This window comes from Amblyomma mixtum, chromosome 6, assembly GCF_055824585.1.
Source record: "Amblyomma mixtum isolate Tamu chromosome 6, ASM5582458v1, whole genome shotgun sequence".
NCBI lineage: Eukaryota > Metazoa > Arthropoda > Arachnida > Ixodida > Ixodidae > Amblyomma > Amblyomma mixtum.
In genome coordinates this window covers 100,032,870-100,060,515 of record NC_143017.1, presented here as the reverse complement: position 1 = coordinate 100,060,515, position 27,646 = coordinate 100,032,870, and the positions used below count along the sequence as shown (strand labels likewise).

Sequence of the window (27,646 nt, the reverse complement as noted above, 5' to 3'; positions counted from 1 at the left end):
GAAATTATAGAACAAAAATGGCGCGACATATTGTCCTGGACTGCTTTCAGCTTTGTGATGTACCGTGGGGAATTAGCCGTTAAAATCACCTGTGGCTGGCTAACTGGAAAAAACACTTAAAACAACAGCTGGAAGCTTAACCCACTTCATAAAGCCGCTAGCTTAGCCTGAGGGCACATGCAAGCTTCATTCAAACATTCCGGAGGCAAAATACGCGAAGACTGGTAGCCGCCCTTGTCTCCAGTCGGGTAGGAATATTGTGTTGCCACATATCCATTCATAACAACTTTTATTTGCATACAGTAGAAATTGGGCTACACACGCACTCTTAATAAATTATCTATTACGAGGTTATGTTGCGCTTCAATAAAGAAAACGGAAGCCCCTCCTACAGCTCCGTTTTCACACCTGCAGCACCTGAAAAGAAGCAGACATAAAAAGGCTTAGGAAGGAGACCTCGGAAAACCGAGTGCAATATGCCTGTTCAAACCGCCCATACATAACACTTACTGGACACGCTTGCCCAGCAAGTGCCAATACTAGGAATGCCAGTCGTTTCAAAGTCATCTGAGCATTCGCACTTCTACGTACTAGCTATCCCGAGTTGCTTGGAAACTGGGACAACCTTTTCTTGGGCCGTGAGTGCACGTGGAGGAACGTAGACAAACAACTGAGCGCAGGCATTCCGCCTCGTGCTTGTATCTGCAGCAAAACCCTGGCCAATCCTCCGACGCGGGTGTGGGCAGGTGCACCGGACGCTCTGTTGAAAGGCCCGCGGCAGAGGATTTGCCAGGGTTTTGCTGCAGATACAAGCACAAGGCGGAATACCTGCGCTCACCGGACGCGTAATACGGAGGTCGTGGGTTCAGTTGCCACCGGCGTCATGTGGTTGTTTTTATTGCGAAAGCAATACTAGTTGCACTTTCAGCCCGTCGCGTAGCGAGGCCGGTAGCTACCATATTAGCATATTGGATTGGATTGGATTGTACAACCGATGCATCACCACAAGTCTAACCACAAGCACCACCACCAGCTACACTACCAGCTGAACCACGGCGTAGGTACGGATATTGCTTTCGCAATTACCGGGCTTAACCAAGCTAATCCACAGCCATTTTTTTCGTCTGCTTTTCTAATAAACAATCTTGAAGCGATAAAACACTCAGTAATATTCTCCATTGATCAACACCACAAAGCAAATAAATAAATACCCTGTGTTCCTTGGTTTTTGTGGCTGTTAGCTTCTCTCTCTCACACACACACGCACACACATTTATCACGTGACAGGTTGCTCAAAACCCGGTGGGGAGCCTGCCACAAAGCAGGCCTCAGACCAACAAACGAACATAGCGACACAAAACAGCTAAATGCGGGGAATTCCCACTATAAGTGCTATCGCACTAAAAGGAACTGCTTGCTCCTCTGTAATTTATCGAATCGTGCTCTCCGCGGAAACACTAACGAGATCGACCCCACAAACCACTTTCCCAAAGAAATGCACTTAGGCAGCCAGGCCACGGGAGTTAGCGTGTGCCCTTTGTCTTTCTCGACATTTCGTAGGTGCGTCTGGTAGCGCTACTTTATCCAAAAAAATTTGCGAGGGCACTTTGGCAACGACGACTTACGGTGGATGTGACGTCACACCGTTCCCGTAGCTATATCGATACCCAAATTATACATCTTTCGGGGATCTTAGGTGTTAATTACGCTTAATTACACATTTTTCCGTCTAATTTGACCTAAATCCGACGCTGTTCCGACCATTATGTAACAATTTTCACTATGCCGTGACGACTTCCGGTGGATGCGACGTCACAGCGTTCCCGTGGCTATATCGACGTCCGCGCTATTTCGACACTTTTGCCTATAATTAACTAATTAATCGACAGTCATAAAACTTTGCTTCTAGGCTCATTTTTTCCTCCTCTATCTGAAGCAACCATTGCTTTTCTTTATGTTCCCGAGTAAACCCGTGTGACGCGCTTTGTTAACGGACGACAGTATGAGCCATTGAAGGCTTTCGCCTTAAAAGGTTCTGTACCATCTCTCCCAGCTACAGGTTTCGCTAAACTTGGTATCATGAGCTGGCACCTTCAAGGCGAGATGAATGGCGTTTACCCCACCGATGGTGACCGAGAACTCGCACCATTATTTACGTTCTACACCCTGGCCACTGCAAAATGATGAAAATCTGCCCCTATTCCTGCGATCACCGGAAGTATAGAATTACAGACAAGCGTGCAGAGACTGCATCGCGGGTGTCGGGCCACTGCCTATACCGAGGGCTTGAGAACCGCGATTATGTAGACGGAATAGTATATAGTCTCTGAAAGTACTGCGTTTCGGTAGCGGAGATGTTACACCACCTGGCCGCGGCTCACCGGATGAGATGACGATCACGGCCGGCGCTGAGGTCAGGGTCGAGTGGAGGGCGTCTCCGGTGACCTGGCACACCCAGGAGCCGTCGTCCCGGCCCCGGGTCAGGCCGCGCACCACGAGGCTGCAGTCTCCGTTGCGGCCGGAGCCTGCCCACGACAGGTGCGGCAGCCGGGACAGGCTGGCGCCGATGTTGCGCCCTTCGCGCAGCCACAGGCAGTCGCCGGCAGCCGCGTCCAGCACGGTGCAACGCAGCTCCACGCTGCCGCCCTCGACGCCGATCTGAGACGTTGGAACCTCGCTGAAGCGCCACGTGCCTGCGTGGACGCGATTCGCGACTAAGCCAGAGCTCTTCGCTCCTATCACTTAGCCACGGTGCGTGACCGGCGACGGAAGGTGTCGCGCCAACAGTCCTCGCAGTAATGCGCCGACCCCGCTGCGGACCAGCAAAAGGGGTGAGGCATGTGGCCAATCCGTAGGTGCTCGCGCCTGACCTGGTGCACTCACCCGTTGCATCTGTGCCAGGAGCCGGTGCCAGGGCCACTAACCAGGCGAGAATCTTGCGCGCGTTCTCTTCGTCTGATCCCCGGCCACCACTCGTGTTCAGCGTCGACATGTCGAACCACTGGCCCTGGCCCTGGGGCAAAAAGAATGGACGGTGCCTCAACACAGACACTATGCTCAAAGAAACAGATGCTATGCGTGTACAGCGGCTCCAGCAGTTCAGCACAAAAGTCCACGATTTGAGGGAGAAGAATACAGGGGGACAGGCTAAAATGCAGGGACTGAGGAAAGGTGCTGGACTTTGAGACAGCGGGTAGCAAGTACTTGAATGAAGCGTCACTCTTGCCTGTAGCGCATAAACGGCAGCGCTGTCTCCGTTTACCAGCTGCATTCACGTAGCAATCAGTGTCTCGACGCCGTCGTACGACACGTCGTATTGCTGTTGACGTCGAGTCCCACAAATTGCAAGCGTGCGATTTTCGTGTCCCAGCACTACCGGCCGAACGACCGCCAAGCGAATTAGGAGCTCAGCTCGCAACTGGGTAACTAACGTCACCTAGTGGAACGAGCCCTCAGCACTGTGCTCCACCCGCCTTCGGCAACTTTTATCTGTTTCAATAAATGTTCACCACCTGCAACAGAGGCGCGCTTGTACGATTCCTGCTTGGGCCAAGCAATGGCCGGCAGTATTATGAAATAAATAAAATAAATAAATATAAACCGCAACAATGCCATTACCGTGAGCGTATCATGGGTTCCGAGATGCGGTGGAGGACCGGCCTGGCCGAGTCGCTTGAGCATCTGCATGAGGCATCAGCATTGTGCAGGGGTTAACATACAGATAGAACAAATTCTATGGAGACAAAAAAGCAGGACCCCAGCACAACAAAAATACATCAGCGGTATTGTGAACGAAGCAAATTTTGTTGTAACGGGGTCTTGCCAAGCGCAAAGCAAGAAAGGTTAAAAAAAACCATCCGCTGCCACATTGGTAGGCGGCAAAACTTGTAAAGCAAAGCGGGTTTCGGCAGTGCTATAAGACGCTAGAATTGCAAGTGAAAATGCACCGACAGTAACTCTGCAAGACCGCTGTAGTTACGGGTCAAGTGAACTTTTGCTAAAGAACGACAGACCATAAATACGTGACAAGATGGCATTGCGCTGAATGCACAATAAACATTCCTGGCGATTTCGTCATGAAATAAAATCTACCGACCTCAAGCTGTCCTGTCGGGCTGCGCTAAAGGGCGATAATGTAGTGAGGCCACCAGTATTGCGGCGTTTTCTATAACAACTGCAGCTCCTTTACGAACAGTTAAAAAATTACAAACGAACGATGAGGCAGGAAAAGTAGGCCTTTGTTTCGCCTTTGAGAAAAACATCCAAATTCTTGTTGAAATCACATCGGCTCGCGTATTGAAGTTTAATTCACTGAAAGCGAAGAAATAAAAGACCATCTGCTTTCGCTCAAGCACGCGTGTCTTCATCACTGTACGTGCATTCGATGGCAAAAGCATTTATAGACGGTCAGCCTCCATATCCTCAGTGTGAACGTCATGCACATCTGGACAATAAGACACGAGCAACTGCAATGAAATACGGGCCCTGATCCTTTCACGAATACATTGCTGACTGTTTCGGGTGGCTGATACGAGACGCGCAGTCGGTTTGCGCAGTAATAAAGTCTCCCTTTATATTTGTAGCAACGCTACAGCTGGTCTGTAGTGCTTGGGTTTTTGACGGCAAAAAAGGGCCCGAAGGGAAGGCTTAGTTCACTAGCCAACAGGACGACTCATCTCCATCCGGACTTCTTGTCTGAACCATCGGTGTGAAGCTTCTCTCCCACCCTTTGGCTATACTTTGCCTTCAACAATCCAAACTTCCATCCTTCCTCCACCGCGGTTCCTGGATTCTTACTATACTACAACTTCCTGGCTATTACTACCTGGACAAAATAATGGCCATCAGCATTGCCGTGCACATCTACTGGCCCGAGTTTCCGCCTAGGTTCCGAAACCATTTCTTCAAGGCAGCTGTGTGATTTAACGTCCCGCAGCGACCAATTGCTATGAGGGACGTGAAGGTGTCCGGGTCAGTTTCTCCCACCTGGTTTATGGTTTATAGGGGTTTAAAGTCCCAAAGCGACTCAGGGCATTACTGAAGGACTCCGGAAATTTTGACCTCTTAGGGTTCTTTAACGTGCACTGACATCACACAATACATGGGCCTCTAGAATTTCGCCTCCATCGAAACTGAACCTCCGCGGCCGGGGTCGAACCCGCGTCTTTCGGGTCAGCAGCCATGACCACTGAGGATCAACGTGCGATGTCAGCGCACGTTGGAGATGCTGACATCGCACAGAAGACGAGCCATTTAACATTTGACCTACATAGAAATGTGCCCGCGATTTGATCCCGCGACCTTGGAATCAGCTGCGAAACGTCAAAGCCACTGCACCGCCACTGCGGGTAATGCGTAAGAAACGCTAAATGCGTACACTAACGGCGGCCAGCGCATGGCCTTCGCACGCACCGCATAAGCCGTGGGCAGAACTGTGGGGTCCACCCAGAGTAGGTTGAAGTGCGGAACAGAGCCTGACGCGGTGGCGTTGGTGATGTTCCGGAGTGTGCGCTGCAGTAGGCGCAAGAAGTAGGCTCCCAGCGGCGATCTCTGGTCAGCCACGGCCAGCACAGTCACGCGGCTCGGGTCCAAAAGCTGCGGGCAATGTACCACGTCCCTTGTACGTTGACGACAAGAACATGCCACTAGCAAAACAAGGAAAGTGTATTAGGTCTTAGCTAGCACCGGGTCAGGACGTGCAGCTTCGTTGGTTTGAACTCCGCTGCCGCAAAGGTAACTGCAGAAACTAATTGGCAGCTGCGTTTTCTACCCCAGATAAGTGGATGCTAGATGGACTCCGTAAGTACAAAAAAGTAAAGTTCTGCTCTCAACAAAGGCGCGCTATTTCTGGGATTTTAAAGGAAGCCGCTTCACGAATAACCTCCGGCAGTAAATTTTTTAATGCGTTTTGTGGGAGCTGAGTGAACTGTAGTAAAAGCTTCTTGGCGATTTTTCCTCTCGTCAATTTCTGCGCGCTCAAAGGTCGGCACTCCTCCGTCGGCCCCACTCTGATGCGCGCGAGAATTCCGCGGGGAGCGACGCTGCTGACTGGCCGCGGCCATGGTAGCTGCGTGACGTCCGAAAATATTTAACTAATAGCCGTCTCTGTAACAATTACTTAGGAGCGTGCGACGGAGGAGGGCGCGAGCGTAAGAAAGTCGCCAAAAAAGTCTCGCCAACTTTGGCGCGAGATTGTGGTCTCTGCTGCGAGAAGCGTATATTTGGCTGAAGTGTTGATGAGTCTATGTACTCTCCTCGGAAGGCGTTTCAGAGGTCAATATCGCGTGCTTCGTCGTTTACTGAAATGCACCGCACTGTAAAACGGCGATAACAGCTCGTTTTGACTTTACCAGAGCACGCAAGTTAAACTGAATTGCAAAGGTAAAATGCGGCCTACTAAAGGCTTTGGCGAACCAGCGCAAAAAGACGACGGACAAGTAGAAAAACGACGACGTGAACGGAAGACCTATCCGTCCGTTGTCGTTCTGCGCTGGTTCTTCAAAGATCACGGAATAGGCCAACAGCGAGTGTTACTTGAATACAGGCGCGGTACGCTGCAGAAGCTCGGAACTAGCCCGAAAAGTTACTTGAATGCAGGCGCGGTAAGCTGCAGAAGCTCGGAACTAGCCCGAAAGGTTATGGTTGCATCGTAGACACCAAGAAAGTAGCTTGAAAGTACTTACCTCGGGATCGTGGACATTGTGCTCGTCAACTTTGGTCAAACCAGCGTGCTTGTGCTGAGCGATGAAGGCCCGGATGTCTTGCAAGCTTGCTGGCTAGCGGGGCGAAAGCATTGAGCAAAGCTGTTAGCTACCGTTGGCAAAATGTGACAACTTGAACGCGGCACTGCGAAGTGAATAAAAATATCTTAACGAAGAAAACATGTGGCGGTCGCCAAATATGGAACTTCCTAACACTAAGCCTAGATGCCGAATTTTGATTAAATTTGATATGTGGCAGCTTGGTCTTCGTCGTCATATGAGAGGACGCCATGCAGCAGCAGGGAAGACGTAGTACACAAGAGAAATGTAGCCAACTTTGTCAGTGCGCCGATGGATTCAGTATAGCTCAGGGCTGCAATTTTAATGCGTTGTCCTGCACAGACATCGCTGCAACCCACCCTGCCTGTCAAAAGATAAAGACAGGCTCACAGCTTTGACCAATCAGCAACGGTCAAGTGCACCAATGATAGTGAACGGTAGCTACACAGAATAGAGGTCCTTTCGTACCACTTAATTTCTGCGTGTATCAGTGCATCCCAGTGTTCCACATCCCATGAGGCTATCAAAACATATTTGCCACAGCGGAAGACTAAACATGAATACATCCCTGAGCTGAATGAAAACCTTTTCCTGCCTATTTTACTGCCAACTCTGCCGAGCACCGCGGTAGCAAATAGCGTGAATGGCGGGCTCACGTTCTGCGGACAGATGACCGGCTGCTTGAAGGGGCTGTACAGGGCGATCTGGCCGACCGTGTCCAACTTCAAGTGCTTAGCCACCTGGAAAAAGTATCAACACCTGACGGCCTCAGTAAATAAAACTGTGCGCCGAGGGCTGGAAGCGCGGCAAAACCGGTTATCGGCATAGGCGTCAGCGTTTTATGGAAATTGGCGCTTACAGCCAAAGTAAGCTTTACTCGAATGGCTCGTGACGGCCGTGTTGAATGTCTGGAACAAAGGAGGCTCGATTCTCGACCACATGCCTTGCGTGCGAGAACGTGTCCAGGGCTCAGCGTCCGCTCTCAGTGTTGAGCTGCCCTTCAATGCCTCTAGCATGTCACTCAATGCCCATAGACAGCCATTCCAAGCACGCAAGTTACGAGGGGAAATCCGCGCTTCCTGACAGCAACGTGGGCTCTATAGAGGGATACAACTTATACAGCAGTTGTTAACACGGTCCGCGGCGTCCTGTATTACTCCGCCAGCCAATTAAAACAGTGAGCGAAATCGCCATTCTAATGTTTGGCTTTATTAAACAAGCCAGCCCAGGCAGCACACCATGCTTAGGTAGCCCAGGTAGCACTTGGTAAAGTATGGCTGAGGCAACCTCTCTAATACTTGCGCCGGCCCCTGATGGGGCGTAAGTTTATCCTGTTGATCCTGCATAGCTCGCATATCGGTGTTGCTACGGCAAACTCAGACCACTTTCTTGCATCCAGCCCACACCAGTCCCTTGTAGAGAAGTTGAGGGAAGATGTGGCATAAATGTAGGCTCTATGTGACAAAAACCTCCTTAAGCCGAAAATGGGGTGCCCACACTAAAGTGATGTGGGTCCCGCATCGGCCGTGGCCGCCTGCTGCCGCTCCCTTATCGGCTACTTGAAGACAGGTGCCAAATAAATAGACATCTCTCTCCAGGCAGAGCGAGATCAAGCCCAAGAGGGACTGGCACTAAAAACTGCCGTAGTTCCCACATGAGCCAGGCCAGGACTACAGAAGGCAAGTATCCGCACGCTGCCTACAGAAGTTAGGTGAGCGAATGAGATAAAGTTTGCTGGCGTATAAGGTGGCCGCAGTTGGCACAGGACAGGGTTAATTAGAGAGACCTTTGTCCTGCAGTGGCGACTATGATGGCGACTAGGAGCAGTTTCAGGAAGCTACAAAGGACACAGAGTCCACACTATGTAAACTGTTGTCTTAAGAAACACTGTTGCATGAATTGGTGCTTTATTTAAAGAAAAACCAAGCTCCGAAATGGTATGGTTACAAATGACAGCTGTAACTTTTCTTGATTTCGTTCTACAGCGTTGATATTAACTTTTAGTGGACGCAGTTGTAGTCCATATGAGTGTCTCCCGTTTTGCTGTTGGACCGCTGTAACCTATTGCCGCTTCGAGCTCACAGAAAGTGAACGGGGCACAATCCCTAGGTCGCTCCGACAGGGACCAGAATTCAGCATTTACCACTTTTCCCACATCGCTCGCGCCTCTATGCGCCATACGCAATCACACAATTGCAAGGCATCAAGTACCAATAAAAGACAGGCACCTTGGCACAATTGTGCCAAGGTGTCGGTTCTTTGTGGTACTTGAGAAACCAAGATTGCTAACTGGCAAAACTGGAAGCAAAAGGAACGTGTCACCACAGATCCGGTATCCGGAAGGAAACGCTGTTTGATAGTGCAAGAGACAGTGCCGTCTTTTCCGAGGCTTGCCTTGAACGATAGAATGAAGCATGAGCAGGGAGACGATACCTGCTTAGCTTGCGGCAGCAGTGCATAAAACGTTCTGATAGACAAACTTACACAACGAAAAAGAGAAGGACACTGAAAGCCTTTGAGAAGCGCTGGGATTGTGAAAGCAAAATTACTTCAGCTGTCTAGCAAGACAAGACTACTGCTGGAAGAAAAGAAGAATGAAAAAAAAATAGCTGTAGTTCAACTACTGCTGAACTTAGAAAGCGAAAGCTATGGCGTATCGGGCAACTATACGCGGCTCGGCGTCTGTAAGGTTGAGTGCGTTCCGGACACTGGATAGGAAGCGCGCCCACCCTGCCACCCTGAAAGGTGGCAGTTAATGGATGATCTCGAGAGTTTGCCCACCCAATGAATGGTGCTGCCTATTGCTGCAGTTCCGCGTGTCTGCCACAATTGTCAATGCCATCGCATGCAGCGCACATCTGTCACCACCGCCACGTAGCTTAAAGCACGACTGAGGTGTCCACTGCCCCAGGGGGCCAATTATGAACCCATCCTTTCCTATGCTTGATCTGTTGGCAACGTGGCATGGGCTTTGGTTATGAAGGTAATCTGTAGGTCATTTGAAGGTCAATCTTGCGGCCACAACAAAACTGGCTTTACCTATCGTAGTGAAGCTGTCGCTTCAAAATTGCATGAAACATTTCAGAAATGACTCACAATGGTAAAGAATCAATAGGATGGGCATGGTGGCGATGCAAAGAGATGATGCATCTCAATGCCTGCAAGTCCCAAAGCCTTTTTTTTTTTCGATACAAACAGACTGGCTGGGCCTGGGCCAATTTACCAGCGTGTTATAAGGGCGAAGCCTGAACCAAGAAAATTTCTAGCAGCTTTGGAACCGTTTGTCGCGGTTGTCTGCGGTTCATGGGAATGTCGGTTCATACGTTTTGGAACAACGCTTTATTAACGCCCCTTATTTACATAATTACTTGGGTCGGTTAACTGATGCATGGTAATCGCTTACACGATATTCATAAAGACCGTCGTTTAAAACTGCCCCGAAGTATTGTGGTCATGTACTGGAACGTGCCTCAAGTACGGACGACCTGCGATGTGCTCCCACCCTACTCACTTTCAGACTGGCCGGCAGCCTAGATGAAAACAGAACTCACATTCCTGTCGAAGACTGCGTAAAATCGAGCATGGTGGCCTTCGGTAACCGAGGCTTCCTCGAACAGCCTGTAGTCTGCAGCAAGTTGAAAAACAATGCAGTAATCAGTGCACATCCTGGACACACATGCCTGCTATCCCAGAAAGGGACACTCCACTCGGTCTTGATTGTTAGCAAAGATAGACTCCACGGCTAAGTTCCGGCAGCAAAAGACTCATTCATTAGAGAAAAATAGCAGCGAAAAAGTTCATTCTACTCCAATAACTCCGTGACTGAAGTGAACGGCGACGTCTGGGATCCGCACCCGAAAAGAAAAACTGCTGACGCACGCAGTTTACTTGCAAAATCTACCGGCGACAGCTGCATTTCATTTTGGGGGCCTCCTCATAAAAGCTTCATGTCAGAGAATTAAAAAAGAAACATGCAGCGCCTCTGTCATCAGGACGCAGGCCAACTTCAGTTTGTCCCTAGTGTCCCTTGAACGAGATTCAAACTTAGGTTGGGTCATGCAGACGTCATCGCCGAGAGAGAACTAATCACATTTCGGTAATACCAGTGCCAGCCGCGCACAATAAATGGCAGTAAATGCTTAAGGCCTTAAGTTTGTTAATGCCATTATTTTCGGAGTTCGTGCTACACTTCCACATTTAATGCCATTATTGAAAGTGAGGGTGACGATAACGCTTACAAGGCAGTCAAAAGTTCCATCTGAATGTAAACAGTGCTAATGAGCACAATATATCGGGAATGTTGTTCAAATGTAATGTAAAAATAATTTTCCAGAAAATACGGCTGTTCTTGCTTTACAAGTCGAAAAAGTAGCCATAAACTCGAATGTCGGCACACAAGTCGTGAGTACCTGTCAAAAAGGCTGGTTAAAATGGCGCTCTTCGCATCGAAAACGCGGCATATATAGATGTTTCATCTGACAAAGTTACGAATTAACCATTTGCTACAGGTTAGGAAGTTGTTACTCATGCTTTTCTGTGTGTGGAATGGGAACGAGAGTACGCATTGCACGGGCGAATGAGTTGTGAACTCAGTAGGTCGCGAATGGCTGTAAGTCTAATGCCATTAAATTTATGCATGTGGCACCGCACGAATGCCATTAAAACTCAAGGCAGTAAGCACTTAATGGCGTTAAATCTGGCCGTGTGGCACGGGTATAAGGCGGCGCATACCGGTGAGGTTATTTATAAATTGAATACCGATCCACATAATAGCTTCGATCGATATAGGATTATAAGTACAACAGCAGGTTTGGGTCTCGGCTGCTAGAGAAGGTTCGAAACCCAACCTGTAAAATTGGGTACAAGTGTCTTTAGGGGATGTGCGCTTGGGACAAGCTCAGTAAACCCCCCTGCGCCCCTCGCCAGCCAAGCCTAAATTCGAACGGCCTCGCAGCCCGCTGAAGGTGATGGTACCCTGCGGCCAATGCAGTTCGATCGCGAGCAATGACTCGATGCGTTAATGAAGACAGGTTCTTTCCACTTGTCTTCCCCACAGCACATAAGTAGACTCCCCCTGACATCAGTTCCAATTCGTCAAAGCTGATGTCGGGGTTTCTCACTCCTTCGTACAGTTACCCGCGGATTGCGCAACATCGCGTATGACACACGCAACCGTCCACAAAGACCGACGGGTTGAACTTTCGGGATTCCAAAAAGACCGGATGCAAGCGCTTTGTATCTTTTGAAATCTGTCGTATTCTGCACAGCCCGCTCCATCACGGCTTGTTTGCTAATGCGCTGATAACATGAACCACAAGCATTTCATACTAGTTTGTTGTGCTTTAACTTTATTGTGTATCTGTTTTTCTTACTTCCTTGTAGTTAGGTTTATAACTTTTTTTTTCATGTGTTAATGTAATTTTGCTATGCACGACATTTTTCTTTTCACACCGTTCGGCCTATTCTGTTAGCAAGTGTTCAAAATGGGACGCCCCCCTACGGGCCTGTAAGGCATCTGACACCTCTGCCGCTCTCAACGCCCATGCGGTCGTACAGTTCCTATGATGCTCGCGCCGCTCACAGTAAACGTACTAGAAGAAACGCTGTACAACGCCGCGGAACCAAAAATAATTGCCGAGTTTTCTGTCCAACTCGGACAATCCCACAACAAACGTCACTGGGCGCGCGCACACCTCCGTAAGAAGAAAACAGCCCTGCAGAGAAGGTGGCGACCGCGACGACCTCTCGCGCACACCGTCGCCTGCTGTCCTTTCGACGTAACCTTGATCCGCTGGCAGCAGTCATAAAAAAGGGCTACAACTCCTCGAGACGGATTTAAGTTCTTTGACGGCGGAAGGAATCACCGACCCGTCAAATGCAACCTGCAGAGCATTTGTCATTCAACGTTTACCATTTCCAGTTTTACTCGACGCCTTGCAAAGCTCAGCAAGCGAGAGTTCTCTGTTCCCAGCGCGAAGTTGCGACGTCCTTTGGGGAGTCTTACCTGCGGCGCCATTGACGAAGAAGCCAACCAGCTTGAGTCCGTGCACCTGGTCAAAAGCCGTCTTATCTAGTTTGCCAGTGATCACCGATACGCTGGGTTGCGAGGCCTGCGGTTTAAAGGAAATATTGTGGTGTACTTCGACGCATAATAAGAAGCATCCGGATAACACTCGGCTTGAAAAGTACTCATGCGGTAGCTGCAAAGCTACCAAAAAAATCCAGGGGGCACTTTGGCTCTCTGAAGTGTTGCAAGGCGAAAAGCCTTTCCTGGCGCACTGTTTTGAATTGACTGCGAGACTGTTTGTGCTGTACTAGGGCTGTATTTGACTACACACTTTGACTACACATTACAACTACACACTGACTGCCGACTTTGACTGCTTCTTTAGCACGACTCTCTCTCTCTCTCTCTCTCTCTCTCTCTCTCTCTCTGCTTCGATGAGTTCGATTGTATCGTTGGCTCTGTTCGCAGTAATGAGGTATGTAATGTGGTCACCAACGGACGCCTTACGCCCCCTGTCGGAGCGGACAACTATTTTATTAGTTGTGTGCTCCAAAAGGGGGCGTCAGGCATCCGTGGGTGACCTCATTACTGCGAATCCGCGCACTCTGACGTCATAACCATTTCGACCAATCGAAAAGCGTGGCACCTCTGCTGACAACTTTCTGTGCACAACGATGAGGCATTAAAGGCTTTCGACTTAAAAACTTCGGCGCCTTTTTAACGCTACAGCATTAGAGGGCTCTTGTCGCAAAAATCCGCCGTCGGCGGCGCCGGACACCTTGAGCGAAACATCTCAGAAAAATCCCCAGACAAGCAACCTAGGAAGTAGGTGGGCCAGTTAGGTCACGTGACCTTTAGGCGTCGTTACAGGATCGTGAGCAAACTGCCCATCGTGCCAAAAGGTGGCAGATAAATTAATGGTTGGTAGCGAGAGGCTGCTGGAAAGAGCAACCTGGATCGCACAAGGGCCGCCAGTGGCAGCGCCTGCCATCGCAGAGCAGTGGCAACCGCTGCCCCACTGCGCCAGGAGTGGTACGAGGACTCCCAGGGATCTATGAACGTTATGCAGAGAATGCCCAATTCTGCATATATGGACATTAACTCATTGGCTATCGCGTCATACCTTTTAAGGCGGAGCTTGAATGCCCCTCTGATTTTTTAACCACATTGTTTAAAGGAAACGGGATAGCACTTAGGTTGTCTGCTGCGTCCGGAATGAGCGTCTAAGGTTCTAGCGATTTGCCCGCCAAACCTCCGGATGGAACCGGCTTCACTGCCCTTTTATGGTATGCGTGAGTAGGTAACCTTACATTAGATTATAATATGGGCTTGTACTAATCCGCTAACTAAACCCTACGACTGGTCCAGTGGTGGTCACGTGGTGTTGACGTCATGGCCCTCTCAATTGCATTCACCGAACGCGAGGAGTCCTCATACCCATACTGGCGCTTTGGTGTAGCGGTTAAGCGATGTGTTACTGTCTCCCAAGTGGCCGTTTCACACACTGCCACCGGTGTGACTGGCGAGACACGAACTACGGCTAGGCTCACGCGCAACGGCACCGCGGGCAGTTCGCTCACAATCCGTGGGCAGGTTGTAATGACGTCGCAAGGTCACGCGACCTCAGTCGACTAATCACGAAATTTAAAATCTGGCAGTGCTCCAACAGGTCAAAGGGTCACTGGATCATGATGACGTCATCGCGGAATTTAGTGATCAGGGGATTTCGTTACGGAGGCGCCGGAAGTTTGCGAGATGATAGCTTGAATATCATGGCATTAGTAAGCAGCTCCGATGTTTACGAGATGCTATCATTAACACGTCAGGCAACTATGGAACCGCGCGACCACATTTGGGGAGAGATAGGGTGAGGTGCAAAATCTGGTGAGGACCACGACTTTCCTGCCACGGAACGAAGCATATCGTATCCGTTGCCTGAGGCTTGCCGGGTGCTACGGCATGAGGAGACGAACGAGAAGCGTCCGATGCAATCGCGCGTGGTGACGGTGGCAAACGTTGAGCGTTGGTGTCCCCGTCTCACGCGGCCCTCTGAGCACATCGGTCTTTCAATCTGCTTGGTTTGGTTTGGTTTTGTGGGGTTTAACGTCCCAAAGCGACTAAGGCTATGAGAGACGCCGTAGTGGAGGGCTCCGGAAATTTCGACCACCTGGGGTTCTTTAACGTGCACTGACATCGCACAGTACACGGGCCTCTAGAATTTCTCCTCCAAAGAAATTCTAGCCGCCGCGGCCGGGATCTGTCTTTCAATCTGCGTGAAAAGCCTGCGCTTTCCATGACAACGCCGCACTATGGTAGCCGCTCCAATAAACAGCGGACATGCGTGAAGCCATGAACACCCATATGCTGCAAGGGAGCCCTATAGATTACAGACTGTATTTGCTCCAGGTTTGGGCAGTCTTACAGCGACGCTAATTTATTCCATCCGGGTGACAATAACTTTATTAGCAAGCTTAGGTAACTACGCCTTCTTTCCATACAAATACGTACATTCGCTATCTGAAGCATGCGGCCAACGCGCCTGCAATTAGCGAACCAAATATGTTTGGTCCCATATAAGTTTTCGTAGCAAAACTAAAAGTGTGTTGCTCTCTTGCATTAGTCTCCGAAGACCGTTTATATTATCAGCGAACTTATTTAAAACAGCGAGCAAAGGAAAGGCTGAAAACTGACGTGAAAAGCACAACATCCGCCCATCTTGCGGCAAAAGGACGACGGGCTCATAGGAAACGATGTTTGCATAGAGAGCCCTAACTACGTGTGTGCTCTGCGCAAAAGGGAAAGGACGGATGGACCGCTTGTCCACAAGTGCTCACCTGCTGCATCCAAGAGAGAAGGGCAGCGGTCGTCCGCCTTCCATAGTAGGGAAGCGCCCTGCCCTGCCGGAACAGGAACCAGCTGCCAGCTGGGAGAAGAAGAGAGCATCTCACGACAATGCCCAAGTGCTGTTCGGGCAGCAACAAATCAACGAAGCACACTGCACGCCGCTAAGAAAGGTGGTCCGCACAGTAACGAGGCTTCAACAAGGTTGACGGTTCGACACCACGCTGAGATTACAGGCTCTAATGGCACTTGAGTTGTCTTACCCACATACCATGTCATTGTCAAAGTCACTTTGAGGGGACTTACTAAGCAAAGCCGAAATTTGGGCAAGTTGGATAACGTTCATGGACCTACTAAGGTCTGATGACCAATTAGTAGAACTCCATGCGACCAGGCAAGGTCGAAAGAGCTATGTAAAATGATTACCCGCCGCGGTGGATTAGTGGTTAAGGCGCTCGTCTATCGAGCCGGAGTACCCGGGTTCGAATCCGACCGCGGCGTCCGCGTTTCGTGGAGGCGGAATGCAAAAGGCGCCCGTGTGCTGTGCGATGTCAGTGCAGGTTAAAGTTTGGTTTGGTTTACTGGAGTGTAACGTCCCAAAGCAACTCAGGCTACGAGGGACGCCGAAGTGAAGGGCTCCGGAAATTTCGACTACCTAGGGTTCTTTAACGGGCTCTGACATCGCACAGAACACGGGCCTCTAGAATTTCGCCTCCATCGAAATTTGACCGCCTGCGGCAGGGATCAAACCCTCGTATTTCGGGTCAGCAACCGAGCGCCATAACCACTGAGCCACCGCGGCGACAGTGCACGTTGAAGATCCCCAGGGGGTCGAAATTATTCCGCAGACATCCACTACGGCAACTCTTCTTTCACTCCCTCCTTCCTCCCTCCCCTTACGGCGTGGTTCAGGTGTCCACCGAGATGTGCGAGACAAATAGTCTTTAATTTCTTAAATTTCTTTAAATTTCTTTTCCTCAAAAACCAATTTACCAATGATGACACACACACACAGAAAGCATGCCGAAACCTGTTTCACTGACACTACCTGCCCATCCACGGTGTTTTTATTATTTATTTATTGATACTGTGATCTTTCCACAAGACCCCAGTAGGGACGAGAAGTACCTGCGCTGTAGTTCTTCCGAGCACTCCAAATGGCACGAGGCTATGCTGCGAAGATGTCCGGCAGCTCTAGCGAGTGAAGCACTGCACATGTGCCGACTCGTCACCGATCAATTAGGCCGCCACTTACTGAATCCTTGAAAAATAAGTCTACCTGCTGGCCATATGTACGACAGCTTAGGCGAAAGAGAAATGCCGCGCTTGGAACCAAAACACTGAGCACCGCAAGGTGTCGCCGGGACATGTACGAGCACCGAGGTTGAATGGAAAGACGTCTTCGTGGAGACGTCTCTTCCCAGGGAGCCGATTTACAAACAGAAGTGTTTTGCTTCTCTAGTTACAGGAAAGAATCGAAGCAGAATGGATAATTACCACGTTGCTCGGGTGGGCACCTTAACCATAACTATGAGGTTGTATGCCGCAGATGCATGCGGCGTAGTAGGTATAGGCCCCGCTTTGGGACTAAGCGGTCAATATAGCGAACTGTGCTTACCGGTGGCTGTAGGCACGGTCTCCTTGACAACAGACTCCGGCACCTCGCAAAACTTCACGTTCTCTCCTTCCAACAGCTGTGCTGCAGTCTGCAAAGAAATGTCCGTGTCGCTGTCATTCGTCAACGCCTCCCCACTAAAGCGCGATGGAGATACGAACTAAAAAGTGATCAAGAAATACGGTAGTAAGGAGTTTTCTTGGCTATTCTTGACGCAGAGATGTAAACTCTCTTGAACAAATTGGCATAACATGTTTTCTCCACGCACCTTACTGAAACCGCATGGTACCCATGCGTTTTACTGAAATTTTCACGCTATGTCCCCCGGAGTCTTCCTATCTTTTGTGCCAAACTTAGCAGCCAGGAAAATTTTTTTCCGGGAGAAATTTTAAATGTTTCCCTTTGATGGCCTCAACAGGGCTATTTCAATGGGAAGCCATGAGTGTCACGTCGACAGCTGCACTGTCATAGATAATCGCTCCCAGTCACCGAAAAAAAAATCCAACTTGTTTTTCAGCACTGACGAAAAAAAAAAAGATCTTAACTGCCTTTTACAGTCGCCATTTCAGCCAAGCAACGCACACGCGAGCGGTTCCTTGACAGTAACCGCGATATACTTTGGTCGAAAGCCCAATGGCGGTGTCCCGATTTTTCGCACTTCTATAATTGCTTGCCGCGTTTCCAAGACGGAAATCTTCCGGAGATTCAACGTTAAGAGAAGCAGTAGTGGAGAGCTCTAGAATAAATCAGACCATTTGAGATTCTTTAACGTGCGCTGACATCGCGCAGCAGACGGTCGTTTTGAATTTGGCGTCCATAGAAACGCGGTCGCAGTTGCCGGGATTCGATCCCGCGTCCATGGGTAGCAAACGAACGCCATATTCCCTAAGCCACTGGGCGGGCTCAGCAAATCGAGGCGACCGCTTGCGTCCGGCATTTGACAATGAACATGGAAACTGCATTGGCCGTTCTGTTCCGGGAAAGTCTAGTTTTGCTGAAGCAACATAGGAGCAATTTGAGCATTTAGTGGCTCATGACGACCGACAGTAATGCAATCTTCAAGCCGGTATTTAAATACCGATTCCCAATACCAGAAAGCCCCCTCGAAGAAGCAACATCCCAGTCAGAAAACGCCGACTGAGACCGTATAAAAAAAATTGTAACCAATCATTCAGTTTTTGGCTTCACACTTATTTTAGACAGCGCCATTTTTTTTTAGCGATATAATGATTTAGCACCGCGGGTACGAATCCTGCATTGCTTAGCTATAAGACGTAAAGAAACGTTAAGAGATCGAAAGCGGGCGGAGTGGGTGAGAGCACAAACGCGAGTCAATGACATCCTGGTCGAAATGAAGAGGAAGAAATGGGCATGGGCAGGGCATGTAATGCGAAGGCAAGATAACCACTGGTACTTAAGGGTAACGGAGTGGATTTCAAGAGAAGGCAAGCGTAGCAGGGGGCGGCAGAAAGTTAGATGGGCGGATGGTATTAAGAAGTTTGCGGGGATATGGTGGCTGCAACTGGCGAAGGACAGAGACAAGGGAGAGGCCTTTGCCCTGCAGTGGGCGTAGTAAGGCTGGTGATGATGATGAGGAGACTTGGTGATATTGATAGTTTACGGTTCGTGTGGTTCATGTGGTTTAACCTCCCAAAATTACTCTGGCTATGAGGAACGGCGTAGTGGAGAATGATCATGGAAGACAGTTGGGCTAGTTGGTGTGAATTCGTTAGTGACTGCGACATTGCAACTAGCGTGGAAAGCACAAGGACAGCGACAAAATGAACCGACGGGACAGCACGCTAGACCAAAAACTGACCTAGGCATAAGAACAAAACCGCCCTCTTTATCAGAAACAAGCAAAGTCAGCGAATTACTCTTTAAGAACTCTACCGTATTTTTGGTGTGTGTCAGATGCCGTCGACTGTCTTCCTTCAGGTCCCTTAAAATCTGCAAAAAAATTAGCGGTCAAAAATACGGTAGAGTTCTTAAAGAGTAATTCGCTGACTTTGCTTGTTTCTGATAAAGAGGGCGGTTTTGTTGTTATGCCTAGGTCAGTTTTTGGTCTAGCGTGCTGTCCCGTCGGTTCCTTTTGTCGCTGTCCTTGTGCTTTCCACGCTAGTTGCAATGTCGCAGTCACTGGCGTAGTGGAGGGCTCCGTATAATTTCGACCACCTGGGGTTCTTTAACGTGCACTGACAGCGCACAGGACAGGGACCTCCTGCGTTTCGCCTCCATCTAAATGCGCCTCCGCGGCCGGGATCGAATCCCCATCTTTAGAGTGAGCATAGCGAGCACCATAACCACTGAGCCACCACGGTGGCTCCGTGGTCGCATTGAAGGCTCGAAACTTATTGTCTGTGGACCTGAACCCCACCATGGGCGATGCACAGCCAGCGGCTGCGCATGTAACAGGCGCACATTGTTTGTCGAAGTGGGCGTCGACAGCTGTAAGGTACTCGCGCCCTCGTGGTTTTAAGACACTGTGCTATAATGTGTCACTAGCAGGCGTGACATGCGTGTCGCCTTAAGGATATGAAGCGATAGCCAATTGGTAGAGTTGGCCATCTTGACATTCGTAGATCCCTGGAAACCCTCATACCAATCCTGGAGTGGTGGCGCAGCGTTTAAGCGATGCGGCACCGGTGTGGTTTATGCGACCAAGGAGCAGCCTTTAGCAACCAATCATTGAATGTTGAAATACTCATTGCCGACGGTTTTAAATTATCTTTTTACTGAAACAAATAATGACATTTCCGCGATTTCCTCACAGAAATTGCGTACCTTGTTTGTATAACCTGTTTATTCTTTTTTTTTCTTTCCTCGCTTTGATGTTTGACGTGTACGCCTTCGCCGCACGCTGCTGCGCTACTGTGTATGCTGGGAGGTCAGGACTCCTCAAGCTGTTTTTTCAGCTTTTTACCAGCCCTCCTCGCAACATTCCATTTCTGTTGCGGAATAAATTTCAATTTCAATTAGTTTAGCTTTCATGGTGCGCAGTTTGCTCACAGTGCGGTGTACAGGTTGTGATGACGCCGCAAGCTTACGTGACCTATCACGAAAAAAATTTGCATCTTTAAGGGTGCATTTCCGTGTCTATAAATCGCACCCTTGCATCCTCCCAAGAGGGTGCAAAGTATGCTTGTCAGAACCACGCAGTAAGGGTGGTTACAGTAGCACCCTTCTCGATATTTCAGTAGTTGGGGTCGAATTTAGACCTTGAAACTTTTCGGCAGAAACTTTAGAGTGCACTGTTCCCGAGCCATTTTTGCAAAACCGAAATTTTCACATTTCTGACCATTTCGAAGCTGTACAGCAATGTAGTCCAAAATTCGAAGAGCACCTGTACATCCTTACGCACCCTTGCACCCGTGCACCTTTGGAGGGTTCATGGGTGGATTAACGGCGCTAACGGACTCACCGCACCCTTTTTCAAAAAGAGAGAAGTGTGTGGAAAGGGTGCTGTCAGTGTCACACCTTTAGGGTGCAATTTTTTTTTTACTGTGCATGCACGCGGCCCACCTTGCTCCCAGGTTGCTTCTCAGAATTTTCACGATCAACGACGCCGAATTTTCTTTGACACGAGCTCCTTTCGCTATTTCGTTAAAATTTCAGCATTACGCAAAGGGTGCGACCTGTGTTAAAACGACACAAAGAACTTGGTCATGTAACAACCCAATCTCATGGTGAAGATTCGCTTCAAGTCAGCACAGTGAACCATGGTCAGCTGTAAGCTCGCCAAGCTGTCAATGTTCGAGTAACGGGATTCCCAGCTCGAAAGCTCTTATTTGCGTAACGCGTAGTAAAGAGCTTCTGTCACTCAACGGCTGCTTCGGCTAAAGCGCATTTGGTGCTGTTCATGTAATACAGCCGCGGAAGCGGCCTACTTGGGTGCGTACGCCGGCCACACTATGCACCGCACAGCTCGCGTCCAGCAAGCGGTGTTCCCTCAGGCAGAAAAACCCCGTACTGGCTGGAACTCACCTCGAAGGCATCCTCGGCTCCGCAGGGTTGCTTCCGCGCTCCAGCGTCGCTTGACACTCGCACCACCAGGGTGGCTCCGCTCGTCTCGGCGGCAGCCTGCACCAGCGCCTGGCTGCTCTCCAGGCGGCACACCCGTATGATGCCGTCGTGCACCGGCACGTCGAGCAGGCCCAGCAGGTCGGCGGCGCGCACCGACGAGCAGCACAGCACGGCCGCCAACAAAGCCACCGCACTACGCATCGTTGATCCCGTCGCTGGTCAAACTCCGACGAACGGTTAGTCGTAGCGGCTCCGAAGGTACTGTCGTCGCCTTTACCTAGTGACGCAATGCCGAGTCCCGGTGCTGTAGCCTAAGCGGCGGAAGGGGCCGCCGGCAACGCCTCCTGTGCGGCGCGAAACTCGGCCTGAACGCACTTGTCTGCGCAGCGCAGATAACGGCTGCGACCGACAACGGGAAAGCAGAAATGTCAAACAAGTGCGGCTCTTGACGTGCGCGCTCGTCACGCTGTTTCTCTTTTGGTATTCGTTTCGAGTGAACAGCACGAGGCGCAGTTGTCGCGCATCGCCACACGACCGACGCCCCTTCATAGGCCGCGAACGTTTTGTTCTTTGCGCGCGTCAAGAGAGGGTTTTCACAAAGGCTCAATAAAATTCAGCGCCATTGAGAACGCGATCTAGCTGGTTTCCAAACGGGTTAAAAGCAACACCGAAGCACATTGGCATTCATGCTTCCAAATCGCCAATGCCGCGCTAGATGCTGCCAAGTGCTACAACTCACCATTTTGTCCTGCCAGATGTCTTTAAATCCGTCTAAATAGCCAGTGCTTAAGGTGCTGGTAGCAGGCATTTCATACGTCAGAAAACGTTCCGAGAATTGCACTGACTCCAAAGGCGACACTGTTTCATGGGTATACGCAAAAGCACGACTGTCAGCGCATCGGTTCATGGTAGTTGAATGCGCTAATTATAGTTCGCATGCTGAACATGAACATTCGTTGTTTTTAGGATTGCAGCTTATGGTAGTAGCATAAACTTATGTCTTTGTCAAATATTTAGCTCTCCTTGCAGGTTTACTCCAACATTGCGATCTCTCTCGCCAACTGAATACGCACTAACGTGCCGATACTAGACGCTGTCACGTACAGCGCCCGTCAAAATGAAACAGCCCAAGGGGTTTGCTTGCGAGGCCTGTAGCGTGCCTCATTATGCACCCTCAGCGACCGTGATCTCTCGAAAGAGGAATGGCTTCGCGTCATCGATCCTTCCTAACTTTTGACTGTTTAAGACACGTCAAGCACTTTCTCGGTGCTGCTGCTCGCTTCCTCCTGACAGGTGTTGACTATGAGGCCTTATGACGCTGTATCAATGTAGGTTTAATCTAGCTTATGGTTAGTGTTTATTCGATCAATTGGTTGTGCCTGACAATATGCGTAACATCTGATAACAGATCCACATTTTACGGTGGCTATGGCCACGGAGTGAAGACGGCTCAGTACATGCATGATCTGCAATACAAGGCGGCCGGAGCCCGATCGTCGGGGTAAGGTCTGCGGTTAAGCAATTACTCTATTCGAAATGACCAGCGCGAGAACAGACGGAAACAAGAGAAGAAACACTGATGACAGGACGGACGCTAACTTCAAGATTTTTCTCACACGACGGGCGTGGCCCCAGGACGGCTCCAGAGTGCCGAAGAGGGCCTGAACCTCGAGCAGAACTATCCTCTGCTTGAAACAGAAGGAAACCACCCTCGAATGGCAGGTGGTCGCAGCCACAAGGTTGACCAGCGTGATGGCAGAATTGTGCTTAGGTGGACGACATAGAAAAGAACCCAATGTAGAAGAAATACGTTCAATTGAAGTCAGCGGCCCTCCTGTCGTCAGTGTTTCTTCTCTTGTCTACGTCTGTTTTCGCGCTGGTCATTTCGAATCATGTTCCACCAACTCGCCCAATCAGCAATTTTGATTGAACAAATTTAAATTACTCGATTGATCGTAACTCAGCAGCCCTAGGCCTAATTCTTCCATGCCGCCCAATATTCCCAAGGTATTTACTATTTAGTGTCGCTGCCTCAAGAGCCCGACCCAAGGCACCTCCGTAGGACTACAGAAATCAACTCCCATGCCGTCTCCTTGAGGACGAAACGCAGCAGCAGCAGCATGCGCGGGGTGTCGGTGAACTATTCCAGGCGAAAACAATGGGCTCCTTCCTGCCCACTGACGCACTCGATAAGTTATGAGAGCTGCTAGGTTATCGCAGACGCGCGCTCAGAGCAGCATTCGTAGCAGATCTTAAACCGTCCCGATAACGGGCATCGATGAGCAAACGGGACAGCGCCATGTCTATACACGTACGTTTCTTTTTCTTTCAGTCCTTTGTTTTTGCTGCTGACGATAAGGTTAGTGGAAGCCTTTGTGTTCAGCCGCATATGCTACGCACTCCCAATCTCAGACTCACGCAAAAGGAAAGAAATAGGATAGATGCTCTAATACGCAGGACATACAAAATGGCTTTGAGACTACCACCCAACACCCCAACAGTTGGGCGCATGTGTCTATGCGTAATAAATACGGCGGAAGAACTCATTGAGGTGCAGTTGACAGGGCAGATAACACGACTCTCCAAAACTGCAGCCGGCAGAACAATTCTAGAAAGTGTCAACGTAAAATGCAAGCAGAACTCACCTCAAATCATGGATCTCGATGGGGAAATAAGGGAACGTATCATAATACCACCCCTTCCAAAAAGCATGCACCCCTCTCACAACATCAGCATAAGGAAAGCCCGCACGGCAAATATGCACAATAAACTTAAAGACGACAAGTCAGCGCTGTATGTGGACGCTGCCGAGTACAGGCGCAAAGAGGCATATGTTGTGGCCGTATCTGACCACAAAGGAGAATGCATAGCAGCTGCGACCATACCAGAGAAAAGACCGGAAGAAGCAGAAGCAGCAGCAATAGCATGCGCCATGTGCATAAAAGTTTCACAGGAATAGACCATAATAAGCGACTCAAAATCTGGAAGAAATAACTGCATAAAAGGCAGAGTACATCCCCTGGTCGCAAAACTAATTCGCAAATACCGCCCAGAAACTCAAAATAATAATGACCCCAGCACACTCAGGCCTCCCAGGAAACGAAAAGGTCAACAACACATCCCGAGAACTAACTATCTGGGCAGGACCAGGCGCGTTCCCAAACCACGGGGCCAGCTCAGCGAGGGACCATCTACTCACTTTTAGTGAAATCACGACTTTCTATCAAAGGATCAGATTGGAATATCCCCCTCCCAACCCAACCCTCGCGCAAGAGCAAGCAACGACTCTCAGGCAGCTCCAAACGCACACATTCCCATTCCCCGCATTACTAGCCAAAATTCATCCAGATATATACTCTGCAGAATGCAAAAGCTGCGGAGAGTATGCTAACTTCAACCACATCATGTGGGCCTGCAGTAAGAACTCTTTCTGTGGAATAACCACAGAGGAGCAGTGTGAGACTGCGCTGCGCTGTTCCGACCTGTGGCAACAAAAGTTGCTCACAGAGAGAGCTGACCAAGTCGCCGAGATCCAGGAGATCAAGGCCACCTAGCGACATAAGCCCACCTGCGCCAGAAGGGAGCTTTCCTCTTCAAAGACTCTATAAATAAAGTTTATTCTCTCTCTCTCTCTATATATATATATATATATATATATATATATATATATAGGTACAGTATTACGACAAACGCGACTGTTCTTTTAACGTTTATTTTGCCAACAGTTTCGGGAATGGTATTCCCTTCGTCAGGGCAGGCCCATTGGAACCCCTACTGAATACAATATATATATATATATGAGAGAAGCCAACAGCCACAGAAACCAAGGAGCGCAGGGGATTTTTTTTAATTAATTCATTTTTTTTTTGGTGTTGATCAAGTAAGAATATTACTGAATATGTTGTCGCTTAACGCTAATTGATTAGAAAAGCAGAAGAAAAAACAACCATATGCCGCCGGTGGGATCCGAACCCACGACCTCCGAATTACGCGGCCGGTGCTCTACCTCTGAGCTACGGCGACTGTTGTCAAACCTTCTGCTTTCGGGGGTATTTATGTTTACAAATAACCTAACCTTGAGAGTGATCATCAGCGCCACCCACGTTCGTAAGCGGCGGACGTGGAACGTCCTGAGTTACCGCTGGTGTGACGTAGAACGCCATCGAACGGAGAGGGTGGAAGCTGTGTGAGAACCCTCTTATGCTTCCTATGGCGTCAAGGCTGCCAGAACCGAGACCCTCGCTAAGCAATTAAGCAAACAAGGGAAGGGGAATGAGGGGCTCGTTATAAATATGAGAGAAGCCAACAGCCACAGAAACCAAGGAGCGCAGGGGATTTTTTTTTAATTCATTCATTTTTTTTTTTTTGTGGTGTTGATCAAGTAAGAATATTACTGAATATGTTGTCGCTTAAAGCTAATTGATTACAAAAGCAGAAGAAAACCGGACGCGTAATTCGGAGGTCGTGGGTTCGGATCCCACCGGCGGCATATTGTTGTTTTTTCTTCTCGGTTCTGGCAGCCTTGACGCCATAGGAAGCATAAGAGGGTTCTCACACAGCTTCCACCCTCTCCGTTCGATGGCGTTCTACGTCACACCAGCGGTAACTCAGGACGTTCCACGTCCGCCGCTTACAAACGTGGGTGGCGCTGATGATCACTCTCAAGGTTAGGTTATTTGTAAACATAAATACCCCCGAAAGCAGAAGGTTTGACAGCCGTCGCCGTAGCTCAGAGGTAGAGCACCGGACGCGTAATTCGGAGGTCGTGGGTTCGGATCCCACTGGCGGCATATGGTTGTTTTTTCTTCTGCTTTTCTAATCAATTAGCTTTAAGCGACAACATATTCAGTAATATTCTTACTTGATCAACACCACAAAAAAATGAATTAATTAAAGAAAATCCCCTGCGCTCCTTGGTTTCTGTGGCTGTTGGCTTCTCTCATATTTATATATATATATATACGTATGCCTATACTTTGTGTACCGCTGCAGCAGGTGGCTCATGAACAATGACACGCCCGGCGACGTCAGGTGCCACCGCTTAATTTGGAACTTGAAACAGCGCCCCGCAAGAAGGTTCAAAGAATTACATCCTAGAGATGCGAGGCCTCGAGCACCGGCCTTCGTCCCGTAGCGCGCTTTGACAGCGCTCATTTTTCGGGGAGGGGTCAGCTGCATCGTATATAAATGGCTTGAAAATTCTTTTTATTTTACGGCAGGAGCCGTTTTTCACCTATAGTCACATACAACTTAAGTCTGTAGTGAAGCTCCGCCCACATTCAGCCTCCGCGCACAAAATTCCTCCACGACAAAAAAGTAGTCTGTTGCTTAAACGTTTCTTGTTACCTAAACAAGAAGCTTATCGTAAGAAAAAAAATTATGAGCTCTATAATTTTGATACATGGATTGTTTTATATAGTCAAACATTAAAAAGCTGAGTTCGTTTACTGTTGCGATTGGCCAGCGGAGTAATACAAGACGCCGCGGACCGCGGCCCAGTGTTAGCAACTGCTGTTTTTTTTTAAGTTGTATCCTACTATAGCTATGAGTGACAGTGTAACGGCGACAGTGTGACTCGAATCCACAAGCCGAGGCAAGCCAAGAGAGAGAATACTTGGGTTGGATTGGCTTACCTTAGCCCTCATATTTAGGGCCCTTCGCTTTCGGGTAAAACCCGATTTTACCCCATTTTTGCACCCGAGAAAATTTATTTAACAATAGGTTAAACCCCATTTCTTTCGGAAATGAGCCTTCTAGAAAACTTTGTTTTCTTTTATATTGAATTAGAAATATTATAGCGCAAACAAAGACACGGACAAAAAAGAGAGGAAACACACACACAAGCGCTATGTGTGTGTGTTTCCTCTCTTTTTTGTCGGTGTCTTTGTTTGCGCTATAATATTTCTAATTCAATATGAACTACCAACTCGCCCAACAGGAAGTTTTAATGATGTTTTCTTCTGAACCAAGCTCAAGACACTACAAGAAAAGTAGCGTCCATCTTGAGCGACCATCTAAAGGAGCGCTGACACAGCAGATCTCTCTGTTGGGTTTCTGCTAAGTACCAGGTGGTGCTTCGTTACCTCTTAAATTTCTGCTTGGTTTCCTGCGTTCTTTTCTTGTTTTCCAGGGTGTCTGAACGCGGGAACGCGGGCTGGTGTCCGCAAGCTCTCCATGACAGGAGAATTCCCCCTTGTCGGCCTGTCTCTCCCCTGATGAGTTGCCACTTGATTGCTTTTTCCGTGGCGGAGTAAGCAGCATTCCAGTTGCTTTCGTGCCCGCGGATGGGGGCTCCATCAAGCTTAATAACCCCGAGGCTGCACAGGCAGCTCTGAGATCGACCCCTCACTACATGAGGATCACTGATGTCCGGCAGTTCGGCCATGGTGGGATCGCTTG

At 49.2% G+C, this 27,646-nt stretch overlaps 1 protein-coding gene across 1 annotated transcript; it reads right to left on the bottom strand.

Annotated features, from left to right (window-relative positions):
- Positions 1-272: 272 nt before the first annotated feature.
- On the bottom strand, positions 273-21,640 carry LOC149339847 (calsequestrin-2-like). The gene is made up of 12 exons (XM_089548503.1): positions 21,209-21,640; positions 17,228-17,315; positions 15,603-15,691; positions 12,766-12,871; positions 10,313-10,386; positions 7,418-7,501; positions 6,684-6,776; positions 5,413-5,595; positions 3,619-3,681; positions 2,884-3,013; positions 2,382-2,693; positions 273-417 (listed from the first exon to the last, which is right to left on the bottom strand). The coding sequence occupies exons 1-12, from the start codon at positions 21,446-21,448 to the stop codon at positions 389-391; spliced, it is 1,491 nt and encodes a 496-aa protein (XP_089404629.1). The 5' UTR covers positions 21,449-21,640; the 3' UTR covers positions 273-388.
- Positions 21,641-27,646: the final 6,006 nt, after the last annotated feature.

Coding starts and splice junctions, on each gene's coding strand:
- LOC149339847 (XM_089548503.1), bottom strand. CDS start 21,448: ATGCGTAGTGCGGTGGCTTTGTTGGCGGCCGTGCTGTGCTGCTCGTCG. Junction 7,502..10,312: donor ACGCAGTCTTCGACAGGAAT/GTGAGTTCTGTT, acceptor TACTTTTTCCAG/GTGGCTAAGCACTTGAAGTT. Junction 3,014..3,618: donor GAACCCATGATACGCTCACG/GTAATGGCATTG, acceptor TTTTTGCCCCAG/GGCCAGGGCCAGTGGTTCGA.